At 67.3% G+C, this 18,130-nt stretch overlaps 1 protein-coding gene across 1 annotated transcript; it reads left to right on the top strand.

The window, feature by feature from the left end:
• Positions 1–748: 748 nt before the first annotated feature.
• IGSF9 (immunoglobulin superfamily member 9) lies at positions 749–18,108 on the top strand. The gene is made up of 25 exons (XM_065042692.1): positions 749–1,012; positions 1,223–1,414; positions 4,771–4,923; positions 5,890–6,041; positions 6,143–6,260; positions 6,406–6,547; positions 6,705–6,850; positions 6,951–7,093; positions 7,165–7,305; positions 7,387–7,503; positions 7,809–7,959; positions 8,755–8,878; positions 8,964–9,139; positions 9,238–9,488; positions 10,011–10,095; positions 10,200–10,370; positions 10,565–10,610; positions 10,927–12,084; positions 12,349–12,491; positions 12,626–12,769; positions 15,000–15,056; positions 17,044–17,231; positions 17,305–17,479; positions 17,552–17,654; positions 17,731–18,108. The coding sequence occupies exons 1-25, from the start codon at positions 961–963 to the stop codon at positions 17,870–17,872; spliced, it is 4,470 nt and encodes a 1,489-aa protein (XP_064898764.1). The 5' UTR covers positions 749–960; the 3' UTR covers positions 17,873–18,108.
• The last annotated feature ends 22 nt before the right edge of the window (positions 18,109–18,130 follow it).

An 18,130-nucleotide genomic window follows, 5' to 3' on the forward strand; every position in this document is an offset into this window, starting at 1 on the left:
GCCATCCCTGTGCCAGGGACGCATTTAGGATGGGATTAGAGGGGTGATGGCCGGGATGGGAAGGATGGGTGGGGAGCGGTCACGGGGGTGCCCCACGCCTCCCGTGGTGTGCCGGGTACGGTGCGGTATGGCGGGGAAGGGACACTGGAGGGACAGCGTGGGTGCCGTGCGTTGCCGATGCCCCCGCCACGCACAGCGGTGTCATGAATGCACTCAACTTTCCATTTAGCTATAGCTTTATTCAGCGTGACTGTAGATAAGGGCAGCAGCAAACAGTCATTTTAAAAATAAGTACCAAGGCCTCCTGTTTGCTCTGGAACGGTTTGTTTTATTTGCAGGGAATACTGTTTAATTTAATTGTCGTGATTCCCGTGTCCCAGGGGTGTCTCACACCCCCGTGTCCCACTGTTTGTTTTATTTTCAGGGAATGCTGTTTAATTGTCGTGATTCCCGTGTCCCAGGGGTGTCTCACACCCCCATGTCCCACTGTTTGCTTTATTTTCAGGGAATGCTGTTTAATTTAATTAATTGGCGTGATTCCCGTGTCCCGCCCGCGCTTCCCTCCGCTCCCGCCAAACTACAACTCCCAGCAGCCCCCGCGCTTCCCGCTGCCCCGCTCTGCCATTGGCCGCTTCGCGAGCGCCCGGCGCCGGGCTCCCGATTGGCTGTTGCCGTGGCAACAGGCGGCGGGGGGCGTGGCCTTGGCGGCCCCTCCCTGCGCCGCGGGTTTGTTTGTGGCGGCGGCGGCCGGAGCGCGGGGGCGGAGCGGAGCGGGCCGGGCATGAGGAGCGGCGGCGGGACGCGGAGCCGCCAGCGCCCCCCGCCCGGGGCCGCTGCGCCGTGGGCAGCCCGGCGGAGCCCGCCCTGAGGCGCCGGTCCCCGGGGATACCGCTCCCGGTGACCCCCCGCCGTTCCCTCGCCCCGTCCCGCCGCGGGAGCCGCCGGAGGGGGAGCTGGGCTATGCGGTGGTGGCTGCGCGCCGCCGTCCTCAGCCTGCTTGCCGGCGTTGAGGGTAAGGAGCGGGAGCCCGGGGGCGAGCGGGAGCCCGCGGTCGGGGGAGAGCGGCTGCGCTGCTGGCGGAACCGGTGCGGGGTTCCCGGGACGCGGGTGGCGGCGGGAACAGCGCACGTGTTGCCGCCGGCGGGGAGGGGTCCGCGGGCTGGGGACTCGGGCAGGTCCCGGCCCGCGGGCGGAGCTCAGCCCTCCCGCTCGGTCCCCGCAGGCAGCGGCCAGAGCCCGGCCCGGGCCGTGGTGGGGCGGGTCGGGCAGAGCACGGTGCTGGGCTGCGACCTCCTGGACGCCCACGAGGCCCGTCCCCCGCTCTACGTGATCGAGTGGGTCCGATTCGGCTTCGTCCTCCCCATCTTCATCAAGTTCGGGCTCTACTCGCCGCGGGTGGACCCGGAGTACATTGGTGAGTCCCGGTGGGCGGTTATCCTGAGGGACCCTCGGGCTGGCTCCGGTGTCCCATGTCCCCTCTCTCCTTGTCTGGGCCCCAGCCGAGGGCTGCTGCTGTCAGCCCACATTAATCATGCTCCCGGGGCCGTGGGGAGGTGCTGGGCTCTCCCTACACTCCTGGACAGCAGAAGGGGACATGGTGGGGTTGGGGATGTCCTCACGGCCAGAGTCCCCTCCTTGTGCAGCAGCGCCAGGGATGGCCGGAGCGGGAGGCAGAAAGGTCATGGATACCCAGCCTGGGGGGCAATGCAGCCCCCAGCCCATCGGGAGGGATCCCCGCGGGGCTGGAGCTCCTGGCGCATCAGCCGTCACTGTGGACAATCCCAGCAGCACCCACTCGGGACGGGGGACCTGGTCGTGGTCCTGCCTGCTGCTGGGGCCGGTGACACCGGGATGCCCCGTGCCAGAGGCCGCGGGTACCCAGGCGCTGCCACGCCGGCGCCTCAGCCCGTGCGGGTTGCTTGAGGACTGAGCCCGGGGAGGGAATTTTGGTGAAGCTGCTGATTGTTGGTGCTGGGGTTTGGAGGGAAGGGCTGTGGCGTGGGAGAGAGATCACAGAGTCACAGGGTGGTTTGGGTTGGAAGGGACCTCTGGAGATCATCCAGTGCAACCCACCGGTGTTCTCTTTACGGGGTATTTAAAGCAAAGCAGTGGCGGAACTTGAGGGATCCCTGCGAGCACGGGGGTGAGGACGACGGGAGTGTCCCTGGAGGATGGGGACGGGGAGGAGGGGAAGGGCTGGTACCTGGCCGGTGTTTTGGGCTGAGTCTGGCCCCAACTGCCCACGGCAGCGACGCACCAAAATCCTCCCATGGTATGCGGAGGGCTGGAGCACCGGATTGTGCATAGGTCAGGAGCCCAACCTCCCTGCCGAAACCAGCCCTTGCCTAAAAAATACGCGTCAGGCTGAGGTTTGAGCCGAGCCCCACACTGGCTGTGGGCAGAGCGGCGATGCCTCTTGGGCTGCTCAGGAGGCGGCTGATTTTGGGGCGCACCTGGGGCTCTCCGCACCTGAGGACACCTTTGCACTGCAGCCAGCCCTGAGCTGGCCCCGTGGGACCAGTGGTGACAACAAACCCGCCGGTGACGGTGCCAAGAAGGCACCTGCTTTCCCAGGAGGTTCAGCCTGGGCTCCTGTTACCTGAGCCGGCACCGCGGGGCCCCCTCGGCTGCAGGGGCTCCGGTTACCCAGGAAGGGCCTGGCAGGCTCCTGCCCGCTCCCCACAGCCCCCCTTGTCCCTGCTGCCGGCGTGGCCGGGGGGGCTGCTCCGGGGATCAGCGCTGGGGGAAGGGGGCTGTGGTTGTAATGAGGACGAGGTGGGTGGGCAGGGGGGCTGGCGGCCGTCACCATGGCAGCGGGGCGCCTTGTTTTCGCTTCTGTGGAAGGACAGAAGGACGGGCAGGGGCTGCGGGACAGATCAGACCCTCCTCTCAGCCCTTCCCAAGTGCCACCTGGAGGAGTTTGGGGAGCCCCTGTTGTCACCCATGTGGCAATTCGGGGCATCCCAGTGATGGGCTGGGCTGCTTTAGAGCCCTTGGGGGAGCAGGGTCAGCTCTCCCCCTGTGCCACCATCCCGCGGTGTCATGGGCCGCTGTCCCCTGCTGCCGGCCGGCCCGGCGCGGGGCTGGTGGCACCAGGTCCCCAGCAGCAAGCGTGGCTGGGGCTGCAGCCCCTTTGTGTCCCTCTGAATGCCGGTTACCAGGGATGCTGGTGCGGAGGGCAGCGACGGTTTTGTTATCAGGAGGAGGAGGAGGGGGCTGGGGCCGCACGGGGGATTAGGGGGAGGCTGGGGGCGTCCCCAGAGCGCTCTGATCCCTTCCAAAGGGACCTTTGTTCGGGAGCCTGCTGCTCCTGGGGCTGCGAGCTGGCAGCTGCCGGCGGGGATGGGGCTTTTCGGAGCTGCCCCCATTCCCAGGGCTCGGCGTGGGAGCCGCCTCTGGGGTGATGGGGGGAGGCCCCTTGTCCCGGGGGTCTTTGCCATTGCTCCCACCCCTCTCGCTGCTTCTGCCACCCATCTCGCGTTCAAGGTTTGCTTGGGGTGTTGCTTTGTGCTCCGAGTTGGCGATGCTGCCGGGGGCACCGAGACACGTCCGTCTGTCCACGGGACCACCGTGGGGCTGGGTTAGAGGCAGGAGGATGCGCCATGGGGCTGGGTTAGAGGCAGGAGGGGTGGGAGATGCATCAGGGGGCTGCAGGGATCTATGGGCACTATCAGGAAGGATTTGCCCGTGGTTGTGCAGTGGGTTCACACGGGGCCGTGTGTCCCCAAACCGCGCAGCCTGTGCCCGAACCAGCCGTCCCGGCCCCACCGCGGTGCGTGGGGACAGCCCGCGACACCAGCGCCAGAGCAGGGTTCGGCAAAACTTGCTTCATTGGCAACGCTTCAGGCCGCGGGGAGCTCTGGGGTGTCGACAGGAGCGTCGTGGTGCCAGAAGCTGCACGCGGTGCTGCCGGCGGTGTGCCGGGAGCAAGGCCGCCCCGGCAATGGCACGTGTGGGGCTAAACCCATATCCCCAGTGCGGAGCAGCTCTCTGGACGGTGGGTTCCTGCAGCGGGTGGGGGGCACACAGCCCGTGGGTGCCGGGACAGTGGGTGCCGGGGCAGTGGGTGCTGCTGGCTGCGCCCCCCGGCCGGGGCTGAGCCAATTGCGCGCTGCACGCCTGAGCCGATTATGGCTCTGATAATAGCCCAGGGGATTAACGGGCTGCGCTCGCTGCCGCTTTGTGCCCTTATCCTCCTCCTCATCAAAGAGGCCGTGGGGCGCGGGGCTGCTGCTGGCGGGGTGAGGGTCCCCTGCTCCGGCAGAGCCCCCCACCGCGGCCGTGCCCCTTGGTGGGTCCGTCGTGCTCGGCCCTGCGAGGCGGGCGAGGGGTTCAGCTCGTCCTCCCCGCGCTGTGGGGACAGGGGACAGTGCGGGGGTGCCCGGGGCTTAACAGGGCTCCTGAGGGTGAGGCTACCGGGGGGGGGTCCCGGGGGCCAGGGCGGCCGAGGCTGCGGGGGAAGGGTCCCTGACACCAGGCTGAGGGTGCGGGGGGGATTTGCAGAGGGGCCGTGGGACCAGCTGGAGTGATGCTCGGGGTGTGCAGACCCACCTAGCTGGGGGTCCCTGGCCCTCCGTGGGGACAGGTGACAGAGCCCAGCGCCGCAGCCTCTCCCGGTGCCGCAGCGCTGGGTGTTGGTGTGAAACTTCCACCGCACGCCTTGTTCCCCGTGGTGCCGGAGAAGCCAGAGCGTGGGCCAAGGCCAAGTGGGGCAGTCGGGGAAGCCGTGGGGGCCCGAGCCGGTGGTGACGGCCGCGTGTTGGCGCGCAGGTCGCGTGCGGATCGAGGAAGGCGCCTCGCTGCGCATCGACCTCCTGCGCGCCGAGGACCAGGGCTGGTACGAGTGCCGCGTGCTCTTCCTCGACCGGCACAGCACCGACGCCGACTTCCAGAACGGCACCTGGATCCACCTCACCGTCAACGGTACCGCTCGATCCCACCCTTGGTCGCTGCTCTGCTGTTGTGGTTTGATGGCAGGGTGACAATAAAACCGTGGCAGGTGTATTGTTAACCCCTCTCCCCACCTTCCCCCTTCAGCCCCTCTGTCTCCCCCCTTCCCACTAAAGACAGGGGATCGGGAGGGAAAGGACAGAGAGAAGAGAGTTGGAAAAATTATAAGTATTTACTAATGCTACTGGTAAAATAGAGGAAATAATACAAAATATACAGAACCAATGTTGAAAGTCCCGGCAACTGTAGAGCTGGCAGCCGATGTCCTGGACTGGACTCTCCAGCCAACCGGAGCTGGATTCAGTCCGTCACTGGCCTCAGTTCATAAGCCGGCAGCTGAAGTCCTGGACTGGACTCTGCAGCCAACCGGAGCTGGATTCAGTCCGTCACTGGCCTCAGTTCACAAGCCAGCAGCCGAAGTCCTGGACTGGACTCTCCAGCCAGCTGGAGCTGGATTCAGTCTGTCACTGGCCTCAGTTCACAAGCCGGCAGCTGAAGTCCTGGACTGGACTCTCCAGCCAACCGGAGCTGGATTCAGTCTGTCACTGGCCTCAGTTCACAGGGACGACTCGCAAGGTCCTCTGCTAATGTCACCATAAAGAAACGGGGCGAGATCCTCGTGATCTCCCACTTTTACATGAAGTATCACATGAATGGGATGTTACACTCAGTTGGTCAGGTTTTGGTCACCTGTTTCTCGTTGCCCCTCTCGTGGATGTGCATCCATCCTTATCAATGCCCTCGCACCCCACAGCTGTGTCTACCAAACATGGATCTGGCTTTCAGGAAAATGCAGTTCATATGAAGCTTTAGCTAATTCACTAAAAGAGAAACTTGTTTTTAACAAACCCAGGTCATCTGCCCAGCACCAGCCAAGATCTCTGAGGGTTGAGACTGGATCCAAACCCTTAGCGTAAGAGTCTGGACTTGTCTTTACAGCCCCCCCCACCTTCCTGGAGACCCCTCCTGCATTCGTGGAGGTGCGGGACCGGGACGCGCTCAGCCTCACCTGCACGGCTGTGGGCAACCCCCAGCCCGTCGTCGTCTGGAAGAGGAGCGACCTGGCTGTCCAGAGCGGGGACACGGTGCAGGTGGGGATGGCGAACCACCCGTTACCTGCTCCGCTCGGCTGCAGAGCGGGCGCCTATCCCCGCCGCGGTGGCACCGCCGCTATTCCTGAGTGGCTTTGCAGGTGAGGAACGGGACGCTGAGCATCGCCGTGGTGGAGCGCGCCAGCGCCGGCACCTACACCTGCCACGCTTCCAGCAAGGAGGGCACCGTCACCCACACCACCCGCGTGCTCGTGCAGGGTAAGAGCGCCCACGGGGACGCCCCACGGGGCACAGACGGAGCCGTGTCCCACGGGTTGGTTTGGGCAGGTGTGATGGGGTTTGGGAGGAGATGGGGCTGTCACCTCGCCCTGGCTCCCACTGTCCCCTCGGCCCCACACTGCAGGGCCACCCGTCATCGTGGTGCCGCCACAGAACGTCACCGTCAACGTCTCCCAAGATGCCTTTCTGGCGTGCCAGGCTGAGGCGTACCCGGGAAACCTCACCTACACCTGGCTCCAGGGCAGCAGCAACGTCTTCCACCTCAGGTACGGTGGGGACGGGGTGGCACCGAGGTGGCCACAGGCTGGTATCGGTGGGGACGAGGCCATTGTGACCCTGGATCTGAGCGCGTGGGGCTGGCTGGGTGCGTGCTGTCCTCCTGGGGACGGTCCCAGCGCCACTGACCGCGTCCTCCCCTCGCAGCCGCCTCCAGGCTCGCGTCCGCGTCCTGGTGGATGGGAGCCTCTTGCTCCAGCGAACGACCCCGGACGACGCCGGCAAATACACCTGCATCCCCAGCAATGGGCTGTGGAAGCCGCCTTCTGCCTCGGCCTTCGTCACGGTGCTGTGTAAGTGCCTGGTGAGCCTGGGCCACCCTGTGACCAGCCCAGGGGGTGACACAGGGACCTGCCGCCCTCACGCGGGCCCTGCTAGCCTTTGCTCCCGCAGATCCGGCGCGGGTGACCGCAATGCTCCCCGAGACCCACCTGCCCAAGGGGATGCGGGGGGTGATCCGCTGCCCCACCAGCGCCAACCCGCCGCTGCTCTCCGTCAGCTGGACCAGGGACGGGCGCCCGTTGGAGCTGGACAAGGTGCCACCACCCGCACCCACGTTCCCTCCCTCCCCAACCCCTTGTCCTGACCCTGTGTCCGGCTCTCCCAGCTCCCCGGCTGGTCCATGACACCGGACGGCTCCATCGTCATCGCGACGGGGAACGACGACGTGCTGGGGGTGTACACCTGTACCCCGTACAACAGCTACGGCACCGCCGGCGAGTCCCGGCCCACTCGTGTCCTGCTCAAGGTGAGGCCGGGGGGGCCCCATCATCCCCTGTGCCCCCATGGTCCCCCATGTCTCCATCCCACCCTGTGCCCCCCATTCCAGGACCCGCCGGCCTTCACGCTGCGCCCCAAGGAGGAATACTTCCAGGAGGTGGGCCGGGAGCTGGTGATCCCCTGCATCGCCCGTGGGGATCCCCCCCCCACCATCACCTGGCAGCAGGTACGAGCCGCAGCTCCGGGGAACCCGCCGAGCCCTCCTGGGATGGTGACGCTGCTTTTGGCCGCGGGGGTGTCACTCCCTGTGTCCCCAGCAGTGTCACATCTCTCCTGGTTCCCGCAGAAGGGGCTCAGGGCACTTTGCTTGTGTTGCCTTCTGAGAAACCAATGCAAAGTCCTGCCCCTGGGTCACATCGAGTCGTGTTTTCCCCGAGGCCCATGGGGGGGGCGGCAGAGCAGCCGTCCTGGCCCTGGGGGGGTGGGCGTGGGGGTCTGGCGCCGTCAGCGTGTCCGTGCGTTGCCGTGCAGGCGGGCGGCGCGGGGAAGAGCAGCGCCCGGGTGGATGTGAACGGCAGCCTCGTCCTCCGCCCGCTCGCCAAGGAGCAGCACGGGCTCTGGGAGTGCACGGCTGCCAACCGCGTGGCCAGCGTCAGCGCCGCCACCACCGTCCACGTGCTGGGTGAGTCGCTGGCGTGTGGGAAGGGTATCGGCCCAAGGGGGTCGGGGTGCGTGACACCGGCGCCCCGGTGCTGGCAGGGGTGGGAATGCCAAGGTCCTGGTTTAACATGAGCTGGTATTGCAACCACGCAGCCACTCACTCACTCCAGTAGGGGAGAGAATCCAAAGGGAAGGGAGAAACTGGATTGAGATGAACACAGTCTAATAAAATAACAAAATACTAAGACGCTACTAGTGAATATGTATATATAATAGAAATAAAAGATACTCGAGGCAATTCCTCATGGACACGCTGAGCAGCCAGTCCCAGGAAACGGCACCTGGTCCCACAGCCCATCCCAGAGAGAGAAAAGAGGGAAAGAGGCAGAAAAGCCCAGAGGCCTCTGCAAAATGGCAAAAGGCCCAACTAAACGTCCCGACCAAAACTCCTCCGGCTGCGCCAAAAAGAGCAAAGAGAAGAGAGAACCAGAAACTGGAAGGCCCCACTCTTAAATAATCAGCATGTCGCTAATTGGCTGGAATACTCTGATTGATAAATGTGGGTGTCAGTCCAGCTCTGTCCGTCCATCCCCTTCCTCGCTGCCTCACCCCTGTGGGCAGAGCTCAGAGTGTCCTTGGCTCTCAGAGCAGAGCAATTAAACACAGTAACTGTGCTGGGCTGGTATCTCTTGTTCTCAGACTAAGTCCAAATAACGAGCGAAGGGAAAGGAAGGTTTGTAACTGCATGAGGAAAATTAACCCGTTTTCAGTCAAACCAGCCACCTGGTCTGACCCGTGTTCCCTCTGCTCCCCCCAGGCACCAGTCCTCACGCCGTCACCAACGTCTCCGTGCTCCCGCTCCTCCTGGCCGCCAACATCTCGTGGGAGCCCGGCTTCGACGGCGGTTATTTCCAGCGGTTCAGCGTCTGGTACACGCCGCTGTGAGTCCCCACGGACCCTCCGCTGCCCCACAGCCCCCTCTGCCCCGCCTGCTTCTCTGGGCTCACGGGTCCCGCGTCCCCTCAGGGTGAAGCACCCGCCCCGCGCCCACCACGAGTGGGTGTCGCTCTCGGTGCCCGTGGGGGCTCAGCACCTCTTGGTGGAGAATCTCCAGCCAGACACCAGCTACCAGTTCAGCGTCCTGGCCCAGAATAAGCTGGGCAGCGGCCCCTTCAGCCAGATCGTTACCTCCGTGCCCAGGGGTAAGGGGCGGCTCCCCAAGTCCCCTGTCCCCCCAGAGCCCTCAAGCACCCGCGAGGCTCCTGCTGTCCCCCCACACTGGCGTCCCCTTTCTCCTCAGGCCTCCCAGTGACCACAGTGCCTCCAGAGCCACCGGCCATGACCATGCGCGTCTTCCTGTCCCCGCCGCAGGCTCTGAGCGCCAACGAGACCGCGCGCGGGGTCCTGCTGCGGTGGGAGCCCCCCGGCCAGGCCTCGGTGGCGCTGAGCGGGTACGCGCTGGAGCTGCGGCAGGACAAGGGCGGATGGGAGGTGCTGGATCGCTCCATCCCCAGCACCAAGACACAGGTGCTGGTGCCGGGACTCATCAAGGTGGGAATCGCAGCGTGGGGGGGAAGCTCTGGGGGGGTGGAACAAGGGTGGGGGCGTTGTGGTTTAACACAAGTTGGCGATGTGACCACGCAGCCGCTCGCTCACTCCAATAGGGGAGAGAATCAAAACCGGAAGGCCTCACTATTAATAATAATAATTAGCATGATGCTAATTGGCTGGAATACTCTGATTGATAAATGTGGGTGTCAGTCCAGCTCTGTCCGTCCATCCCCTTCCTCGCTGCCTCACCCCTGTGGGCAGAGCTCAGAGTTTCCTTGGCTCTCAGAGCAGAGCAATTAAACACATTAACTGTGCTGGGCTGGTATCTCTTGTTCTCAAACCACGTCCAAATAACGAGCATGCGAGCGATGGAAAATTAAAGTTTGCATGAGGAAAATTAACCCATTTTCAGTCAAACCAGCACAGGGGGTCAGGTCTGCGTTGTCGCTGCCCGGAGATTGGACATCAGGTCAGTTCTGTAGCCACGGTGCCAAGGATGCTCACGGCCCTTTGCTCCCCCAGGACGCCTTCTATGAGTTCCGCCTGGTGGCCTTTGCCGGCAGCTACATCAGCGATCCCAGCAACACGGTGAACGTCTCCACGGCAGGTGAGACACCCGCTCGCCTCGCTGTTTGTCCCTGTGGCGCCGGTGACATGATGGGGGCCGTGCCCACCATCCCGGCGCTCTGACGGTGTCTCCTGTGCCCCCAGGTATGGAGGTGTACCCGTCCCGCACGCAGCTGCCGGAGCTGCTGCCGCAGCCGGTGCTGGCCGGGGTCATCGGTGGGATCTGCTTCCTCAGCGTGGCCATCATCTTCAGCACCATGGCCGCCTGCATCATGAACCGCCGGCGGGCTGCACGCATCCAGAAGAGAAGGCAAGGTAGGAGCCGGCATCCCGGAGAGCTCGGAGCCCCGTGTGTGGGGCAGCGAGACCCATCACCCGGGGAGGGGACAGGCCAGGGGGGCTGGTGACCCACTAGGGTGGTCATAGTGCTGAGCGGGTGCTGCTGTGTCCTCATCATCACTTTTGAGTTGCTCGCTGTGTGATCCCCTTGTGTTCTCATGACCTTCCAGATCCACCACTCGTCTTCTCCCCCAGCAAGAAGCTTTCACCTCCACAGTAAGTCACGCCATGCCACGCTCCATCCCTGTCCCGCTGCGCTCCCCATCGTTCGCTCACCGCCAGCTGGGGGCAGAGGGACAAGTCGGGGGGGTTAGGAGTGGGATGCCGCCATCGGGGTGTGCTGTGGGGTGGGGATCCCCTACGGTGTCCCCTCCAGGGAGTTTTGTGCGATATAAGGAGCAGAAAGCACACAAGCGGCTCTGTCCAGCCGGCAGCAGCGGTGCAGGGTCACAGTACCCGGTGTCGTGGCACGGGGGCAACCAGACAACCCGGAGAGGGCCGGGTGCTGCAGCCGCTCCCTCCTTCTCTGCAGCAATTCTGCTGGCGCTGGTAGCCCAGACAGCACCGTGAAGCTGAAGCTGCAGCCGTCTCCCTACCGGAGCCTGCGCCGGACGCTGCTGTGGGGCGAGAAAGCCGGCACCAGCCTGGGGCTGAGCATCGCCGGCTCCCGCTACGCCGTGTACGAGAGCCACGTCGGGGAACACGTGCCCCTGGAGCGCATCTGCCGCGGCCCCGACGGGCGCTTCGTGGTGGAGACCGAGGCGCAGGAGAGCGGCCGTGGGGCGCTGGAGCCGTTCACCCCCCGGGACCCGCAGCCCTATGTCCAGCCGCCCGCCGAGGAGGAGCCCGTGTGGCACAAGGGGGTCTCGCTGCGCCCCCGGTCTGCGGGGCAGCCCCACCGGGACACCAGATACCGCCGCGGCCGCTACTTCGGCTACGGCAGCAGCAGCAGCCCCGTGGACGAAGCTGCCGCGTTGTGCATCGTCGACATCAGCCCCGTGGCCTCCGCCGCGACTCTGCCTTACAGCACCACGGAGGAGCTGCGCGGCAACCCCGGCAGCGCCGGGCCCTGCCAGCGCCCCGCCAGCGCCCTGTGGGACTCGTTGCCCCTTGAGGGCTCCCCCCGGACCCCCCCGGCTCCCACCAGCCCTCCGGTGCAGAGCGGGATCCTGCAGTACCTGAGCCTGCCCTTCTTCAAGGAGATGTGTGTCGATGGCGACTGGCCGGAGGAGCCGGCGGAGCCCCCCGACACCATCACCCAGCCCAAACCCACCGCCAGCCCCCCGCCAGGCTCTGGGGGCTCCCCGCAGCGCGCGGGGCGGACGCTGTGCCCAGACTGCATCGACACGTGTGCCAACGCCACCTCCCCGCCGGCCACCGCGTTCCTCCGGCCCCCCAGCCCGCCCGTGGGTCCTGCCAAGGCCTCGCTGCCCGGCACGGCCGCCTGGCCCGGCTCCCCCAGCCCGCAGCCGCCCGCCAGCGGCAGGACTGAGCCCGCGCCCTCGGCCGGCACCGCGGAGCCGCCTCCCCCGGAGAAGCTGCCGCGGGGCAGTTTGACCAGCCAGAGCAGCGGCCGGGGCAGCGCATCCTTCCTGCGGCCGCCCTCGCTGGCACCATCCCTGGGGGGCACCGGCGGCTCGGTGGCGGAGGAGGGCAGGGCGAGGATGGATCCGGCGCTTGGCGGGAAGAGGTGAGCCGCAGGCAGGACGCCGGCGACGAGCTGGATCATGCCAGGGCTGCTCTGAGCCTGTCCCGGGGTGTCCCGGCATGGAGCTGCCTCCCAGCGCCTGTGGCACCTTGGCTGCTGCTCCCTGGGGTCACCCCCTGGTGTCCCCACTTTCCCTGCCCCTGGGGTCACCCCTGTGGGGTCTCCACCTTCCCTGCCCCTGGGGACACCCCCAGCGTCCCCCGCCTTGGGCCGCGGGCACCATCCTGACCCCCATCCCCGCAGGAGGAACACATCGGTGGACGAGAACTACGAGTGGGACGCGGAGCTGACGCTGGAGTCCGACATCCTGGCGGCGCTGCAGCTGTACCGGAGCGGGGACCCGGCACGGCCCGTCTCCACCATCGCCCTGCGCGACCTGGAGCGGCAGAGTGAGTGCGGCACCCCGGCCTGCCGGGGCTGGCAAACCCTCCCATGGAGAAAAGGGGGGGTCAGGGCCCTTTGGCACCCCCGTCCCCGCACACGGGTGACGCAGCCGGGCCGGACGCTGTGTGTTTCCCTGCAGAGCCCGGTGGCGGCTCGTCCCCGGTGAGCTCGGTGTCAGCGGAGGCGTTGGCGGCGGAGCGCGGCACAGCCCTGCGCCAGGAGCTGGCGGCCGCCCGGCGCCGCAGGGAGGGGGCCCAGCAGCGGCGGCAGCGCCTGAGCCCCCGTGGGGGCTGCGCTGATCGTTTCGAGCTGGCAACGCTCCTCTAGGGACCCCGCGACCACCAGGCCAGGAGAACGATGCAGGGGGAATAAAGAGGTGTCAGAGCAGCATGGGCTCCTATGTGGCACCCATTGCCCCTCCCCTCCGTGTCCCCTGCATCCCCCCCCCCACCCTGTCCCCTGCATCCCCCCCCCCCGCCGTGTCCCCTGTATCCCTGCCCCGTGGTCCCTACATCCTGACACCGTGTCCCCTGCATGCCCCCCGTGTTCCCTTCATTCCCCCACCCCGTGCTGTTCCCCGTGTCCCATCTTCTGCTCCTCCCCTCCCACCCCCACTGCCGGTGCCCCCCTCGTCCCGGTCCCCATGCTCCGTGCAGCGTCCCCCCCGCTCCCGTGTCCCCCCCGCTCCCGTGTCCCCCCCGCTCCCGTGTCCCCCCCGCTCCCGTGTCCCCCCCGCTCCCGTGTCCCCCCCGCTCCCGTGTCCCCCCGCCGTCCCCTCCCTGCCCGCTGCCCCCCCACACACTTTCGCGGGCTGGGCGGGGCCTGCGAGCGGGGGCGTGGCCTGTGCGCCTCTTTCCCTTATATGGCCATGCCGCGGGAGCGCGTCACGGGGGCGGGGCCTGGAGCGCACTACGTCACCCCCGGCCGCGGGGTGTTCCGGGGGTCCCGGGGCTGCGCCGCGGGGTCACCTCGGGTCACCCCGGCTCGTCCCCGGCTCCCCTCGGGCTGCCCACGTTTGTCGCCCCCGCCCGTCCCCCAGGTTGTGCCCCGTGTCACTTCAGAGTCACCTCCCGGCTCTGTCCCCCTGGCCCAGCCACATGTCACATCATGTCCCCTGGTCCTGCCCTGTGTCCCCCTAGTTCTGCCTGGGGACCCTGAATGTCACCCCATGGCCTCTGCGTCAGCCCCAGGTCCCCCGCTGTGTTCCCCAGGGATCCTGCCTGTGTCACCCCTGGGGGTCCCAGCCCATGCCACCCCAGCCTTGTGCCCTGGAGCTCACGTCCCCTTATTGTCCCCATGCTGGCCCCAGGGCGCCTGTCCTCACGTCACCCTCTGTCACCCCTTGGCTGAGTCCTTCCAGGATCCTGCCCTTGTGTCACCCCCATGGGACCTGTCCCCCTGTATCATCCCCCTCCTGTTCTCTGTGTCACCCTGGACCTCCCGTGCCCCTGTGTCACCCTTAAATCTATCCCTCCTTGTCCTGCCATTGTGCCACCCTCATGGTCTCACCACTGATCCTGCCCCATTCCTGTACATCCACGTTACCCCCGTTAGCCTGGGGGGGTACAGGAGACATCAGGGACAACACACAACCCGCCATGTGTGGAACAGAGGGACACTGGCCACTGTGGGGACAGGGGGACACGCCAAGGCTGGTCTCTGCTGCGGTGGTGTCCTCATAACCGAGCGCTGGAGCCTGGTGGCACCTCAGGCTGGCTCAGGAGGGTGGGTGTTGAGCTCAGGGCAGTTTTTGGGTGCTGAGGGGTGGGTGGGGTGGCGGGGACGCGGTGGCAGTGGCCTTGCCGCCTGTTCCGGAGGCGGCCGGTGGCTTCGGGCCGAGGTTTTGTTTGTTGTTTTGATGGCGCTTCCCATGGAGACGGGACTTGTGCAAGCGCCGTCGTCCCTCCCTGCGCCCCGGGGACACCATGGGGCAAACTGGAGATGCTGTGTCCCCAGAGCTGTCCCCATGCCACCACGGCCAGGCCTTGGTGGTCCCCACCGCCACGTCCCCTGCCACCGCGGTGACCCTGCAACCGCGACTGGGCCCTGTTGCCATCACAGCCTTGTCCTCCTGCCACCAATGCCAGGCTGGCTCCACCATGGCCACCGCAGCCACTCTGTCCCCACCAAACCCCCAATGTCCCTTGAACACTATGGCCAGCCTGTCACTACCGCCACCAGGCTGCTATTGCCACCACAGCCACCCGCTCCTCGCCTCGCCTGTCCCCACCACAACCCCTGTCCCCACCATGTCCCCCTGGCCACCACGGCTGCCTTGTCCCCACCCCAAGTCCCCCCGTCCACCTGCCACCGCATCCCCCCACCCTCAACACGGCCCCTTTGTCCCCACGGCCACCCCGGTGCCCACAGGACCCCCTGTCCCCCGCGGGGCCGCCGGGCGGGGCGGGGCTGCCCGGGGCGCGGTGGCGGAGCGGCCCCGGCCCCGGCGGACCCGCCCCGGGAGCGGGCGGTACCGGGCCGCCCCCGGCCGCGCTGACATCAGCCGTGAAAAGGGCGCGGGCGGTGGCATCCGCCACTGCCGCACCGGGACCGCGGGATCGGCGCCGCAGGTAGGGACGGGCGGGCGGGCACCGGGCGGCAGGTGGGGACGGGGACCGGCGTGAGGATGAGAGGGGGATCGGGGTGATGATGAAGATGGGGACCGGTCACTCTGCCCTAAAATGGCTGAGCTGCCCCCGGGGGCCCGGAGCGGGCTCGGTGCCCCGGGCTGCCCCGCCCCGGGTAACGGCTCCGGGCAGGACCGGGCGCTGCGCCCGCGGAGCCGCCGGGACACGCGGCCGCGCCCGGGAAATGGGACCCGGGTGCGGCTTCCGGGCGCCCCGAGGGCACGTCCGTCCCGCGGCCGCGGTCCCTCGGAGCCACCGCGGCGGTGCCGGTGCTGGGGCTGCGGCTCGGCGGGGCCCCGGTCCCCTTCCTGCTGGCCCTGAGGTGCCCGCGGTCCAGTCAGGCTGGGGCCGGTGCCCCCCCAGGGTGGCCATGTCCCAACCGGGGGTCTATGGGGACCCCAGGGTGGCTGTGCCCTGGGTATGGTCCCCTCCCTGCTCACCCGGGGATCCCCAGCGCAGCCCTGTGCCGGCTGGGTTCCCCTCCCTGCTGGCTTTGGGGGGGTCTATGGGGTCCTAGGGTGGCCTTGTCCCAGCTGGGCTGGGTCCAGTCTCCTCCCCGCTGGCCCAAGGAGACCTGCGGGTTCCCCAGGTGGCTGCATCCCAGCTGGAATCCCCATCCCGTAGCTCCCGGGATGCCCGGAGGGTGCCCGGGTTGTCCATGCGGCACCCGCGGGGTCCCCGGCGCAGCGGTGGCGCAGCTGGGCTGGGTCCGGCCCTCCCCTCCCCTCCCGGCCGGGCAAGCCCCAGCTGTGTCGGGAAATCAGCCCTGTCTGCACCAATTTCAGCTCCTCTTTGTTTCCCAACCGGCTTGGCCCCCGGCCGGGCGCTCCCCACGCTCCCGCCCTGCGGGGGCCGCCTGCGCCCCAGCCCTCGCCCAGTAGCCCCGTGGTGGCCGATGCCTTTTTGGGGACGCCCGTCTGGTTGCGGAGTGGTCGCAATGCTGAGGCTTCATGCGGCTTCCCTGGGGGCTTGGGGTTGATTTTGCTCCCGTCCAGGGTGGCTCATCCCTTTGCTGCTCTTGGTGACAGGAGCCCTGAGCCCGAAGCGGGGCGTGTGACGGGGTCGAGCTCTGTCCCAAACTGAGCCTGGCGCCCCTCAGGTGTGAGCTGGGCTGCCCCAGGGTGGCAGCTGCCACATGTACCCCAGGCGGGGGCACCTGCGTCCCCAGGGACAGCAGCACGTGCTCCTTCTTCCGTGTGCCAGGGTGGCACCCGCCCTCACTCCGTGCCCCTAAACACCGTGAGTGCAGCACTGGGCACAGAGGGTGATTCCAGGGCAGCCCCATGTGCCACCACAGGGGGGGCAGCAGGGTCTGGGGACCCAGAGCACCAGGTGGGGACCCAGGGCAGAGCTGCTCTGCTTCGGACCCCCGTGGTCACCTGGCACAACCCCCATGGTCCCCAGTACAGGTGACACCAGCTCTGGGTGCTGGTGCCTTGGCCAGGGCATGGCCACGGGGCCCAGCGGGTCCGGCTCCCTGCCGGGGTGGGGGCACCGCAGCCAGCAGCCCCAGTCCCGGATCTGGCGCCTGGCCCGAGCAAACGGGCGAGTTTGCAAACAAGCTCCGACCGGCAGCAAGCGCCTGCCAAGTCCGCGCGTCCTCGGCGGGGCTGAGCGGTGGGGACGGGGATGCTCGGGCTGCGGGGCCGGCCCTGGCACCGAGGGGCTGCAGTGCTGCCGAATTGCCCCGTTGCCCTCGGGTGGGCACGGCCCTGGTGCTGGGCAGGAAGCCGGCAGGGCAGAGCCCCGGCAGTGCCTGGCACGGGTGATAAGGCTCCGTGCCGGACGTCCAAGCAGGATGGGGCTCTGCCGGGGAGCAGCTGCCACGTTTGCCATCACTCGCGGTTCCCAAGGGGCTCGATGCCATCCATCCCGTGCCGGATGCCCTGGTGCTACCGGAGCAGCTGAGCGGGGGGTCTGATCTCCGCAGATCACAGCATGGCAAACCGGGGACCATCGTACGGGCTGAGCCGGGAGGTGCAGCAGAAGATCGACCGGCAGTACGACCCCGAGCTGGAGCAGATCCTGGTGCGGTGGATCCTGGGACAGTGCGGCGGGGACGTCGCGCAGCCGGCGCCCGGCAGGGACGGCTTCCAGCAGTGGCTGAAGGACGGCACCGTGAGTACCGCGGGGCCGCCGGGGGGCTGCTGTGCCGCTGCCGCGCCGCCTGACCCCCGGTTCGCCCCGGCAGGTGCTGTGCCGGCTCATCAACAGCCTCCACCCGCGCGGCCAGGGGCCGGTGGCCAAGATCCAGGCGTCCACCATGGCCTTCAAGCAGATGGAGCAGATCTCTCAGTTCCTGCAGGCGGCCGAGCGCTACGGCATCGCCGCCACCGACATCTTCCAGACCGTCGACCTGTGGGAAGGTGAGCGGCTCGGGGGGACACGGGGGGACAGGTGGGGACAAGGACAGAGCTGAGCCACCATGGGCCTTGCAGGGAAGAACATGGCGTGTGTGCAGAGGACCCTGATGAACCTGGGCAGCCTGGCCGTGGCCAAGGGTGACGGGCTCTTCGTGGGAGACCCCAACTGGTTCCCCAAGTAGGTGGCGGGTGCCGGGGGGGGGGTGCCGGGCTGTGGGGTCCCACGGGGACGCTGACACCTGCCGTGCCCGCAGGAAGTCACAGGAGAACCGGCGCGTCTTCTCCGAGGACAAGCTGAAGGAAGGGCAGAGCGTCATCGGGCTGCAGATGGGCACCAACCGGGGCGCCTCGCAGGCCGGCATGACGGGCTACGGCATGCCCCGCCAGATCCTCTGAGCGCCGCACCGCCGCGGCACGGCCCCCCCGGGCCACCCCGCCCTGCCTTAACCCCCCCTCCGCGGACCAGCTGGGTGCCCCCCGGCACCCACCCCCCTGCCAGTATTTCCAGGACCAAAGTCTTTTTTTATTATTATTATTTTGGTGGGTGCGGGCGCCGCTGCGCTCACACCCCCTGTGCCTTGGGGGCGCGGTGCCCCCCGTCCTGTGCCCCAATAAACGGCTCGTCTTCTTTACAGGCTGGGCGGTCGTGCTGGG

The sequence above is a fragment of the Columba livia genome, chromosome 28 (assembly GCF_036013475.1).
Source record: "Columba livia isolate bColLiv1 breed racing homer chromosome 28, bColLiv1.pat.W.v2, whole genome shotgun sequence".
Classification (NCBI taxonomy): Eukaryota; Metazoa; Chordata; class Aves; order Columbiformes; family Columbidae; genus Columba; species Columba livia.